The sequence below is a fragment of the Streptopelia decaocto genome (assembly GCF_964273445.1).
Source record: "Streptopelia decaocto genome assembly, chromosome: 2".
Taxonomy (NCBI): domain Eukaryota; kingdom Metazoa; phylum Chordata; class Aves; order Columbiformes; family Columbidae; genus Streptopelia; species Streptopelia decaocto.
Genome location: NC_138655.1, coordinates 152,790,063 through 152,803,008, shown reverse-complemented (window position 1 = coordinate 152,803,008; position 12,946 = coordinate 152,790,063). Strand labels below are relative to the sequence as shown.

General features: G+C 40.8%; 1 protein-coding gene across 9 annotated transcripts in view; it reads right to left on the bottom strand.

Annotated features, from left to right (window-relative positions):
• Positions 1 to 1,345: 1,345 nt before the first annotated feature.
• Positions 1,346 to 12,946, bottom strand: part of DIP2C (disco interacting protein 2 homolog C) — a 326,391-nt gene continuing 314,790 nt past the window's right edge. For all 9 annotated transcript variants that reach the window (XM_082043979.1, XM_082043982.1, XM_082043981.1 and 6 more), the window contains 4 exons: positions 12,817 to 12,891; positions 11,775 to 11,949; positions 9,876 to 9,999; positions 1,346 to 5,134 (listed from right to left, as the gene is read on the bottom strand). In XM_082043979.1, coding sequence (XP_081900105.1) covers positions 4,882 to 5,134; positions 9,876 to 9,999; positions 11,775 to 11,949; positions 12,817 to 12,891 — 627 coding nt within the window. In that variant the 3' untranslated portion in view covers positions 1,346 to 4,881. The remainder of the gene's footprint in view (positions 5,135 to 9,875; positions 10,000 to 11,774; positions 11,950 to 12,816; positions 12,892 to 12,946) is intronic.

The window sequence follows — 12,946 nt, the reverse complement described above, 5'->3', positions numbered from 1 at the left end:
AGGACACACACCGAAAATGTGCAGAAACGGGCCGATGTTGGTTTGATGGATAAGAGAGAGAAAGCTGCCAGTTCACAGATGGTGATCTCATGAGGCACAGCAAAAAATTGGGCAAACCCTGAGAGGATTTTTGGACCAGCTTTAAGGCAGCAGCCCTCAATAGCAAACATAAAAACCCTGGAAAGGACAAACCTGTTTATCTAAGTCATGGTGAGAGTTTTGGGAAAGGTGGGCTGCCAAACGAAGCATTCCGGATACCAAAAAGTAACACGGGTTGAACTTTAATATTTTATCCCCAAAGGAAATGATTCATTTCTACTTTCAGAATGTAGAACCTGGTTACCTTTTGCTTCCTCTTGAAATCTCAGACAGTTTTAAACAGAAAGTTTTTCTATTAAAACAAACACACAAACAATCAGGACTGACTCTTACCCTGGGCCAGTGGTGTCCATCCCCACTAGGATGATCTTCCTGTGCTTTACCTCTCCCCACCTGCCCATCCAGCCCTGGCCCAGGCCAGTGCCCAGCCCAGCCCCCCAAATCCACCCGCACGCCCCCCAGCACCGGGGTCTGTATCCCCGAGGCTGCAGAGTCTGCAACTGCTCGGTGGCTGCAAAAACCTGCGCTGGAAAAAGCCACAAGTTCCCCCAGACCCGTCTCTCCTGGGGGTTCGTTCACAAGGTGACTGGTGAGAATTTGTTCTTGATCTCCACTCATGTTCCCCCTGCCCCACCTTAGATAATAATGGTGCATAAAGCAAATATCTTGTGTTTAAAAACACAGACAAAAAAAGCTGCTAGGTCTTTTATCAAGCCTTTTCCCGGTTCTTACCTTATTAGTATCCACCTGATAATGAATAAATGATACTGTTCTTATCGTGTATGAAATTATTCTTCTAACCCTACATTTTTTGGTTGTGGAGTCCCCACCAGCTTTTCATCATTATAGCCACCATTTGCCAAAACAATTTTTAAAATGTGTACTTGAAATATTTTGACCTTTTAAAAGTCCTCTTCACCATTAGCATAAAATGACAAAAGCTTTAATTTTTTTTTTTTAAAGGAAATGATTTGTAAAACAGAATCAGAAACTACTGCCGTTCTGCCTTCCTGTTCCTTCTGCCACCCCTCGCTTGCCCTCTCCCTCCCACACCTTCCGCGTTACACTCTCTGCTCTGGAAAACTGTGGCTCCTCCAAAGCTGCACCCACCTCTTGTGATGAGCAACCTGAAATTCAAGCCATTGGAGACAGGATTTTATACCCTGACCTTCTCAGATGGGCTACCAAAGAAACCAGGACTCAGAATTTCACCCTTAAAATCGCATTTGGAAAATCATATCTATGGCCAAACCTCTTCTCTGGGGACGCTGCTGCTCAGCGTGCGGCAGCCAGCTCTGAAATCACGGCGTTTTTGGAGTAGGCCAATGGAAATCGGCAGATCCCGTTTCCTGGGGGTTTTATCTGGTTGTCCAAGGTTTCTGAATTGCTCTGTAGGTTCTACCCCTCACGTGTGACCGAGCAGGTACCCGTACGTTCCCCCGGCAGGAAGCGCCAGCAGGGATGTGACACCTGGATCGATACCTGAAGCGACTGATTCGCAATGTGTCGGCAGCAAGACCTTGCAACAGAAGTGATAAGTGACAAATTTGAGGAGTTTTACAGTACTAATGCTTGTTATTGCTTCTCACAAAATGTTACCAAGCTTACAATAATCTTTACACTTTCAGCAAAAATGTGAACAGTATATTTGAATATATTAAAAAGAATTAAAAAAACATTTCACAAAAAACATTTGTTGCCATATGAAAGTCTTTCAGCAGTAAATGCCCACACCAGTATTTAAACATTGTTAAAAGTATAATGATTTGTACTAATAAATTATGCAACAAGAGAGGTAAACAAAATAAAATTACAGTATAGCTCTCCATGTTCCTCCGCTGAGCGTCCGCAGCTCTCAGATCCTCCATTTTCGATGACTAATTAAGAAACTGATATTTTCAGAGCAACAAAAATAAAAGCTTTTATTTGTTCATTTGAATATAAAACAGGCGTTATCACAGATGTACAAAGCGTACTGGTGGTTTAACATACAAGAAAGTCGCTGTCCTTTGCACATAAAAATTTTTGTTTGAAACTGTGATTGGCTGAGTTACATGAATTTCTCTAACCAGTCACCACACTCTATGAAATAACGCTGCTAACATTCAACTGATAAAAGGGACAGTCCTCCCTTGGGTAAAGTGTCAAGCAGGATTAAATATATATAATAAACAAGCACCATGAGGAATCTGCTCCTGTTTGATTAGTTTTGTGTTTAAATGTTCATTGTGTACCCTCTTCTTTTGTGCATGTGCATCAAGTTGATTACATGGTTTTGTCTGACTCCAAAAGCACAAGGTCACAAGACAAACATTTTATACATTCTCATGAATGGTTTATCTACAGTACAATTTCTAATACAGAACAATCCTTCTTTATTGCTCAGTCTGATGGTGCTTAAATGTTTCCTTCCTTTTGCTTGCACAACAAAACCAAAAACTCAGTTTCTCATTTCTCTTAACTCAGGATTTAACCAGCACGGATGACAGGTTGCAGAAGAGAGCTGTTATTAACTGCATTTCATGACTGCATTGCAGCTCTTTTATTCTCTACAAATGCAAAGTTGACTTCGTGAAGGTTAAAGCGATGCTTTGAACGACAGCGAGATTCGTTTTGCAGTACTGAGATCAGCGATAGCCGGACTTCACAAGTTAGTTCACACACTGCAATTATGGTTGTAATCAATCGACATCTTGTCTGAAACCTTACAACAACTTGCCGTTAAGAACAGATTTTATTCTTTTTAGGGAGCAGAAAATGAACTTGACAAAATATAGGATTGGTCTGCAGAGCATGGATAGGGCTATTCACAGGACGGTGAAGGCGGAAAGGATGGTCCGAAAGAAAACGCGTCTGACATGGCAAGATGCTCTGTACTGTACATGCAGACTAAAACCTCCCTACCTTTTAAAAAGATTTTACACACCCAGCATCGAGACTCCCTTAAACGTGATATAAACATGATTACATGTGCCCTGCACCAATCTTCGTCATGCATACCTGGTAATGACAGCCAGCACATGAACGTCGTTTGGGACAATAAGAAAAGCATTCTTGGACTGCGGCTGGTCAACCCCACTCCTGATCACAAACAGGTCAGTTCAGTTACAACCACGGGAAGGAAGGGCCGGGGTTTAAAAAAAGGGGCAGGGGGTGCAGGGAAGACAACAGAACAGGGGGATCGAACCTCTCTTTTATCCAAAGGTAGTAAAATGAAGGCAGCTGTGATGCATGTTTTCCTACTCGTCTCCCGGGACGGCCTCAGGTCAGACCGCGGGACTCCTCCGTTCTTTCAACAGGCAGATCGGTTCCTCCATGTTTTATTCGTTTAGGGACTAGTTAGCAGGTGCACGATTCGTGCTAAATGGGTTGTTGTGACTGTACGCTCCTCTCCGTTAAGGAATAAATTAAAGACCATCGAAACAATCGTTTCCTGTAAATGTAAACTGGATGCATTGGCCACCGAGCTACGTGTCCTAGCCGAGAGGCAAATCGATAACTCTGTGCAAATAACCCCGAAACTTTTAGAAAAAAACCCCATCAACTAAAACAATGAAAAAAATTGTGCAACAAAGTTCTGCAGCTAGACAACAGTGCTATTCCTCAACCTGCCTTTTCTAAGCCTAACAAGTGTATGCACATGCCAGCACGAATATTTATTGTTGCCTCCATGGCAAAGAAAAGAAAATTATTGTAGTGCATTTTTAGTCTTAAATTCATTCACTGCCTTAAAGGCAGCAATAATTCCACTTGCTGGTATCTAGAGGATTCTTTTCGACAGGGATACTTAGCAATCCAGGATTGCTTTTTTCTTCCAAAATTTGTGAGTAACATCTGATTATCTACAGTGGGAGACACCATGCAAGTGACAAGTACTGCATTTTAAACTTTAAAATCTTTTGTCATTAGTGAATTTATATTTCATATATATATATTTGATGTGATACTATCCACTCAAGATAATACAACACTTTGTTTTTATATTAGCAAACATTTCAAGAGTTTAATATTCTTGAATGTTTTTTCTCTTTTATAGTTCTAAAGAGATCAAAATAAATTAAAGGTTTTGTACATAATTACAGAAGAAGTAGTTAACTTATTCTATCTTTTTAGTTTAGTACAAAGATATTTGCAAGTTCATTGCCGAAATACACCTTATTTATAAATTTCTTCCATTCTTATGCTAACAGCAAAGGCTCTCTGGCCTTTGGGCTTCCAGCACCTCCGACAGAAAGCTGCAAGATTTCTAATTGAAAGGTGCTACTTTGGGTATTCTCCTCGTACCACTACATAGTTTCCTAAGATGTGGGATCTAAAATGGCTTAAGTTAGTGATGGATCTGAATTCATCAGCTTCTTATGACATATTAAAACAAATGAAGAAAATAATTATTTGTATTACTATGCAAATTGTTTCAAAAGAATCCATTTGGAGGGCAGAATTGAAAAAAAAAATCTACTTCAGCTTAATTAATGTAAAATACAAAGCCACATTTACTCAAAAAGCATTATTGTCCAATAAGCAAAAAAAAAAAAAACAGTTTAAAATGGGCTTTTCCAACACACTGAAGGGCCTTACCCCATAGTCCTTCTTTTCTAAAATTTAGTGGTAAAAGAAACATTTCACATTTTATTTCCTGCCAATCGTGACTGCTTTGAAAAGTCATAATAGAAACAGTTCCATTCTGATGAGTGTCAGCATCTTATCTGCACACTTTTTTAGTGGACACCAAAAAATTTTATACATCTATAATAAAGTCCATGGAAGCTTTAAGGTACAAGACTACATGTTGTAGGCCACATAGATGGGATCTAGCTGGTCTGCCAAAAATCCATCTCGTAGGTGCATACGTTGTTTCTCTCCACGGGAGTTGATAGGAATTACACCAATGTCCACAACCACCACCACCCCTACAATCAGATAATGTTCCTCCAGGACCACATTGGTGACCAAAGGAACCAGGTCCAAAGCTTCTTGCTCCGATCCGTCCAGCTCAACTACGACGACCAATAAATTTGTCCAGGTAAACACCGCGCTGCAATGGAGGAAAAAATAATATTAGTGGGGAGTTTTTTTTACCCATTTAGTTTCTTACCCTTTCAATTCCACCTTGGTTACCTTTTGTTTCAACTCCTAGGGCTCCCTCTGCACGCTCACCACAAAGCAGAAGCAGCAAGAGAGAACACGTCTGCGGGCAGGGGCAGAACAGCCCCACCAGTTCTCACTTCAATATTGTTGCAATACTGAGTACTGGGCTAAACTTTACAGAAACTCAAGTCTAATCCTTGCCTGTCATGTAAGAAGTTTGGAAGACATCATGCAGTTCCCCCTGCAGCCACAGAACTGTCACAGCACTGCGGTGTCCGTGACGGTGTGAGCGATGTGTGGGTAGAGGTGTCTTCTCTGGGTTTTCTGAAGAGCCACCCAGAAGAGCAAAGGTGGTTAAAAGAGGAGGCACCAAAAGAAGCGGCAGCAGCCTAGTCTGAGCTAAAAGACCTTTGGGCTAGACGCTGCCCAGCAAAGCGGTGCGGAGCGCTGGGAACGCCGGCACGGCGCACTGCAGCTGCACAATCCCCGCCGGCCGCAGAGGGGGCTTCCTCACTCACATGGCTACGAGCCGTCTGGCCGGGGCTGGCTGCTGGCCAGGCACGTCAGAGCTCAGCGCAGGAGAGCTGCGATTCTTCTGGACCAATTGCTTTACTCAGAAATAAGCAGTGTCTCCATCTGTTTTATTTCAGCTGTGTTTGATTTCTGTTGGGTTGAAGGGGACGGGAGTTTTTACATTCCCTGTTAATAGGTGAGATGGTCAAGGGGACACCATTATCACTATCGTCTCTTTAGTAAGAAAACTTTGTAAGACCCCAGAATTGTGGTTAAGCCCTTGGCTGAAGCAGGTGAATTTTGGTTTTTGCTACTGGACATCTTTTCTGGCTAAGGATAAAGCACTTATCCTTCCAAATTCGGAGGCTGGGAGGGTACAAAGGCCTGGCGTCTGCTTCCCTCCATCCTCCTCCCCACCTCTCAAACATCTCCAAAGCCTCTGAATACTCACAGGAGGTCAGCAGGACTGAGGCTTCACAAAAAGCAATCTCATTCTTTTTCTAACTATTCCAAAGCATAAATAATAATATTCTACACATGTAACTCATACATCAAGCCCTGTCCTTTGCCCTCCTTTACCTTATAAAATCAAGAGATAATTTCCCAGAACTGTCTTTCACATAAGCCTATGAAAGTTAGAATATATTATATATATAAGCCAGCTTAAAAAAGAGCTACTTACCCTAAGGTCAACGCTTGATTGAGACAGAAGTGCACTGTTTTAGTCTACTAAGACAATTCGGAAAATCCCTGCTCTTTGGAAGCCTATCTTTGCCCAAAAGTTAGCTGGGAAAATGTGCACTATATTGATGCTTAACAGAATGGATTTTAGGAAAAAATGCACTTACCATTTAAGAAAATTTCATTTTCGGATCTTGCCAAAGTACTATTTGATTGAATTCTTATGTGCTTATTGATCTGGAAAACTAATGGGTAGCCAAAGCAAGGCTGTGCAGGCTGCTTTTGACTTAGCACTGCTATGAAATGAATTTTAATTTGTAATTCTGTTTTCACAGACTTTCTATTAAGTTTTGATTGATGCTGAATATTAACAAAGTGATGTATCACCCTGCACAGGTGACCATCTCCAGAGAGGTCCTAGAAGTTTTACAGATTGCTGTACAAACATCTAAATTAGTATGATATGTATCCTAACAAAAAAGCCCGAGGAGGTCTTATTAAAATATAAGTTAGCACTTGAAACCATGTCTTAAACCTACTGTTAGCTTGTTACTTGAGAAAGCAATTAATGGCAAGGTTCAGGAGCACGTCCCTAACACATAGCTTAGGAGAAGTTAGTTTGAGTTCGGAAGATGAATATCCAAAACCTTCGTGAAGCTCGGATAAAGTGATTTGAGCCAGTGACACTCCTAAGAGGGTTTCAGCTTAATTTAAAACTCATTTCATATGTCACGATTCTAAGCCACTGTAAGCAAAAGGAAATATCGCACTTTATGTTCTCACTAGTTGAGGTGAAGACATATTGCCCAGCCTGTATCACCTATGAATAAACTAACTTTCTAGCCCTGATGAATAAAAATAAAGAAACAAAAAAAATAGGGACCCAGGAAGGATGCACTTCCATCAGAAATAGGGAGTCACACCCAACAGATGCAACACGGCCAATGCACTGAGCTGGGAACGGCCCCTCCTGCTGCTTCCAACCCAACAAATGCTTCAGGAAAAGCCAGGAGGTTGTAGAAACACCTCAGAGAAAGAGGCCCTTTCTTCTCCAAATGCCTCGTGGAGCTTTACCCATTTGTCATTACGCAGAGAGAGAAAACCACTTCTTAGCAAACTCCAGGAAGCTACGCGCTGTTCCTCCTTCAAGGGTTTGAAGTTTAAATGAGCCAACTATGTGCTTTAATTAAAACACGTACAAATACATTATTTCTTAAGATGTTGCACAGTATTAATAACACTTTCAAAATTGCCTGGTGTAGTAATACATCACAATAAAACCAGACTGTGCTGCTCTTTTGCTTGTTACGTATTAAGACACAGGAGGTCCAGATTCAGAGGCTGTTGATTTTCTGCTAAAATTTCTTAAGAGACAAGAATAATTTTAAATGACCTTTTAGATCTGATCCCCAATGACAGAAGTTGCCCAGCAGGATCACGTCAGTCGGCAAGTCACCACTTCCCTCAGCAGTGTTAAATGTGACAAAATGAACGCGTGACAAAATGAACTTTTGTTTGCAACAGGTATCGATGCAGTTAAATCCTTAACGGGTCACTGTAGTGGAAACAACAGCTGCCTCGACAAGAACAGAGGCTTGTGCCCCCATCCAAAGAAAGGCATATACAAAGTACATATATTATAAAAAGAAAGATTTAACTGGCTATTATTTTGTCAAGGAGTGTTTCACAAAGACAAGGGAAGTTAAGTGAGAAAAAACAAGGATGGTCAGGACTAGGACTACGAATGAAAACTCCATGAAGGTGACTTGAGAGAGCAGAGCACCAGTTGGGAAGAGGTTGGGAACTGTGAGCAAACCAGGTGCTGAACCGCTGTGTGTCCATTGTCTGCAGGGCCAACATCAGACAAACATCGAAATCACCAGCAATCTCTCTTCTTTGAGGAAAAATACAACCCTGAAGACTTTAAATTTTGGCCTTTGGACAAAGGGTAGCAGCAGTAGTAGCAGTGTGTTTTCTGAAATCTCACTCAAGTGCCCTGTGCATTATCACCCCACTACTGGGAAGGGTGAAGGCACTGAGAATTACCTGCATGTACTTCTACCCTCTCACAGAAATTCAGTGGTCTTTTTCTTCGGTCCTCTCAGCTTAACCCTTTCCCAGTTGCCACTATCCCACTCAGGATTTCCAAGATAATGGAAGGAAAAGGATTCTCAAAGTGCTCTCAGTTGTCTTGAAAAAAGGAACATAATTTAAGCATTTTGGGCCACTATACCCCATGATTTCTGCAGTGTGATACGGCTACATTTGCTGCCCATGACCTCCCACTTTGAGGACATGCAGATCTCTGACAAACAGGTACTGCTGAACACACTGATGTATGAATTTGTGGCCATCTTATAATACAGCTGTCCCCAAATAGCTTGATCTGAAAACTTTCCATCCACTCCTGCTATCGATCTGACACATTTTCAAGGAGGATTTCACAGCATCCTTAAAGTGTTCACACTGGTCGTATGAGGACACAGAATGTGTCACCCTGTGCAATGGCTCGCTGGCACAAGACCACACCAGCAGGGACGGTGCTCTAGGGAGGAGGCAATCAGACACAAACCTCAGTTACAGTCAGCCACACAATTAACTGCTTTAATTTTAACAGATAGCTAAGAAAAAAGCAAGGTGTTTCGACTAAAGAAACCAGTCTGGTTGCTGTGCTTCACTATAAAGCTTATTGCTCCAGGTCACTCTCTTGCAGACAGGACTGAAAAGAAAAATGGAGACTCAGATCTTACACTCACTAAATTGCTCTGGGTGTTGCGACAGGTTCGTTTTGGTTGAAAGGAGAAGAGCTGAGCTGAGGTTATATCAAAACAAACAAACTACCTGACTCAGCCTCTGATGCAAGAATAATGAAAAGCAATTTGTTCTTATGTCAGCCTCAAGAAATGATTACCTGCTGTACGCATTTGATGATGTGATACATTGATTATGACAACATCATTATTAACTCCTTGATTTACTGCTTCAATTTCCATTGTGACCTTGATTTGATCACCGCTTGACTTATTAATAACCAATTCCAAAGTAACAGTGTGTTCACTAATAAAGTTTATTAGTGTGTTCATTTATTTGAAATGTTCGCTTGCTTACTCCTTCTAATAGCAACACTCCTGAAGCTTGAACTGACAGCAGCTTGCTTTTCCTGGTTAGAATATAAATCTCAAACTCCAAGAAACAGCTACTGACTTACCTGAGAGCTGCTCGGGTACCTCAAATTAAAAGTTTAATCCTTCACTTGAACTTAAAACTACACACAAAAATAAACACATTGAATGATCTGAGAAGAAAACAGTCGTTCTTGATCAAATCTGTTCATGAAAAGTTTCATCCTAGGGATGTATTTACAGCTGGGTTATAAATCCTGTAACCATCCTGATGGGTCACTTCCTGTACCAATTGCAACATCCAAGAAAAAACCCCAGACATTATAGATATTTCAGCTTTACGTAAGGGCCCTGGTGTTACATAATCCTTACCATTCCGTGATGCTCTTGTGTGCTCTAATTACAGAGGTTTCAATATCGATTGGATGGTATCTCATCCCTCGCAACTCCATGGCTTCATCTAATGCACCCACAACATAAAGTGCATCATGGCGTTCTGGGTGTAAGGAAAAACAAAATTAATGATTCTGTTCTGTACATTAAATTACAAAAATGTTCACATTAATAAAAGAGTAAAATAAGTATAACATTTATAAGTTATCCTCAAATTTCTGAAACCCCAAAGTGATTTCCAAACTAATGAGGATTTTCCATTACTGAAGTGCAACGCAGAGCAGAAAGCAGAAGCACTATTCCCATTTGAAGAAGAGAAAGCTGTAAGTCTTTATCCAAAGACAGTGGCATAAATTCATGTCTTCCCCGCGGATGCAGAACAGACTCATTCTTTTTTAAGGTGCCCTGAATAGACAAAAAACTCCTTATTTCTCTTTCTTCTGACAGAGAAAGGATAGATTTGACCCTAACAGTATGTTCTTCCAGTAGCTTTGAGCTGGTCCGCACTGATATTTAAGGTGGCTTACAAAGGTGTTTATCAATAAACTAGAAATACGTGCTATATGCCAGATAGCAAATTGCTCACTCAGACAAATGCACACTCTGAAGCGCTGCGCTCTTATAGCACAAATTTCTACTGACTGAAGAAATAAATGAGGCTGAAATGACACTTTTTAAAATGTATTAGGCTGATAATAAATGACTGCATGTTATCCATAAAAAAATAATATTCACTAATAGACTCAAAAGCAGATAACTGGCTCTTTTTACATTAATTTAGGTAGTTGCATGGTGGTAATGTAATGGCAATATAACCTCTACCAGTATAAAGGGCAGAGAACTTTCTGCGCTGGGAGCTAAAAGCAGGAGGAGAGTCGAGACTTCATAACTCTTTGCCAGGGGAAGATTTAAGCCATTTCGATGCTGAAGTTGCAATATCCTCAGAAAATCCTGATTTTTCTCAATGCTGGGCTATCATTATGAAATGAAAAAAAGCCTGTGCAACCCAAAGTAAATCTCTTCAGGAGATGCTAACATAAGGACACGGGCAGCAGCCGTAATCCACAGTGATTACTAAAATCCTTTCAGATTTGATGAATTCGCTCCTTGGCTGAATAGCTGCTACTCTAATTGCAGTGACACTGGGACGCTGGGGTCACTCCTGGAGGTGCTCACAGTGTTGCTTCCAGTGCCATCTCATCCAGCCACCACTCGTGGCACCGTGCTCTGCAAAAATCACAGGAATGGAACATTTTCCCAAGCAGAGAGGTTGTGTGCCTGGCAGGGCTGCTTGCTCACAGTGTATGTGAGATAAGGAATGTCATAAAAACAAATAATGAAATCCTGTGCATTCCCGACAGAAACCCAAACACCCCGTAGCTTCTCCTGCAGCCTGCTGCTTGTATCATGTTTCAGGAACCATCCCTGCAGGTTTAAAGACAGGGAAATTTGAGAAATGGACAGCTTCTGTAAGTTTAAAACAGAGGAATTATCAAGGAAGGTGGTCACAGGAGGGACAGGGCTCAGTCTCACAACACGGGTTTTCCAACTTGCACAAATCCGTTCCTGCGGATAAGACTGCAAGAGCACATGATGCCATTTTAAGCTGCATCTCCTGTTTTTCAAGCTGAAGCACTTGGCACATTAACAGTGCCTAAAAGTCCGTGGTGGAGGTGACTTATAGTACCTGAGGTACAGCAAAGGACAACCAACTGTCTCAGCAGAGAAACCCTGTCCTCTGATTATTTTAACTAAGGCTTTTTTTGCCGTTCTATAGGTTTCACAGACTGAACAAGTTGGGTAGCACAGGTCAAGAGACATGTTGTCAAACTCAACCCAAATTATGTGCATGGACATAGATGATGAGAAACCTCTTACCTCCGTTTGCATCTGTGAGTTCTGTTCTTCTCAGGAACCCCAGGTAGCCAGTTCGAGCCCAAATAGTCTGTGTGTCTCCAAAGCTGAGTCTTGAATTAAAATGATCTGATTGCAAAGATTCATCTCCATAGATGGTAAAATACCCACTGGCGTTGTGAGTGCTGTGAACCCATATCTAAGTCAAAAGCAATTACACTGGTATTAATTAAAGTAGCTTTCCAGAATGAAGCGTTATTGAAAATTCTTGATGCAAATATTTTCAGTTGTAGCCACAGAATACTATAGTGCCTTTTAGCATTGTAGCTGAAGAACATATAGAGCACCGGGCTCTTTTCATAGGTCTCCCCTCCTGGTTCGTGTATTTACTCCAGCAGGGCGTCCTCCATGAGCACCAAACAGATTATTTTAAAGGGTGAGGCCAAAGACCTTCACCTATGGTGAAGGATTCATTTCATCTAACTCAGGCATCGTAGAAGTATTTATGATTTCATAGTAATGAAATCTCACAGATGAATCTCACAAATTAGATTGTAGTTTTAATTATGACTAAGCAAATTCTTCATTTAGTTAATTAGATCTTTAACTGCTTATTGAAAACACTTTTTCTCTCTCTAGAAACATAAAATAAATTGGAAAAACTTATAGCCTTGCTCAACTCAGCTAATGAGAGTACTTCAGTGCGTTGAAGCACAATGATTATAAAGAGAATAGCACTAGAAAACTATGTAGCTGTATCAGATTCATCAACAAACTTATTTTTTCATCAGAATTAGCAAAGTACCAAGTAGAAAATAGTTAGAAAAAGCAATTTTTTTTCCATGTTTTAACAAACATAAACTATTATTAGTGTTTATCAAGTATGCTACTAACAATATCAATAAGAATACAAATGCCATGTAACACACCAGATCTGTATAATTCATAAGTTTCTTAACCAGATATTTGATAAGATATGTTATCATAAACCACTGGCATACACAATGATAGCTTTATCTCTGCAATTTAGTTCAGAGCATACAAAGGTGAAGTTTTCATGCCTTACCTCACCAAGATGAGAATCTCCTAAGGGTCCTTTTGTTTCTGGATTAGCAATAATGATACGTACGCCTGGGAGAATCTATTGAAAAAAACACATGAGGCAGTAAGAAAACAGATCCTGGCTTCTGCAGTCG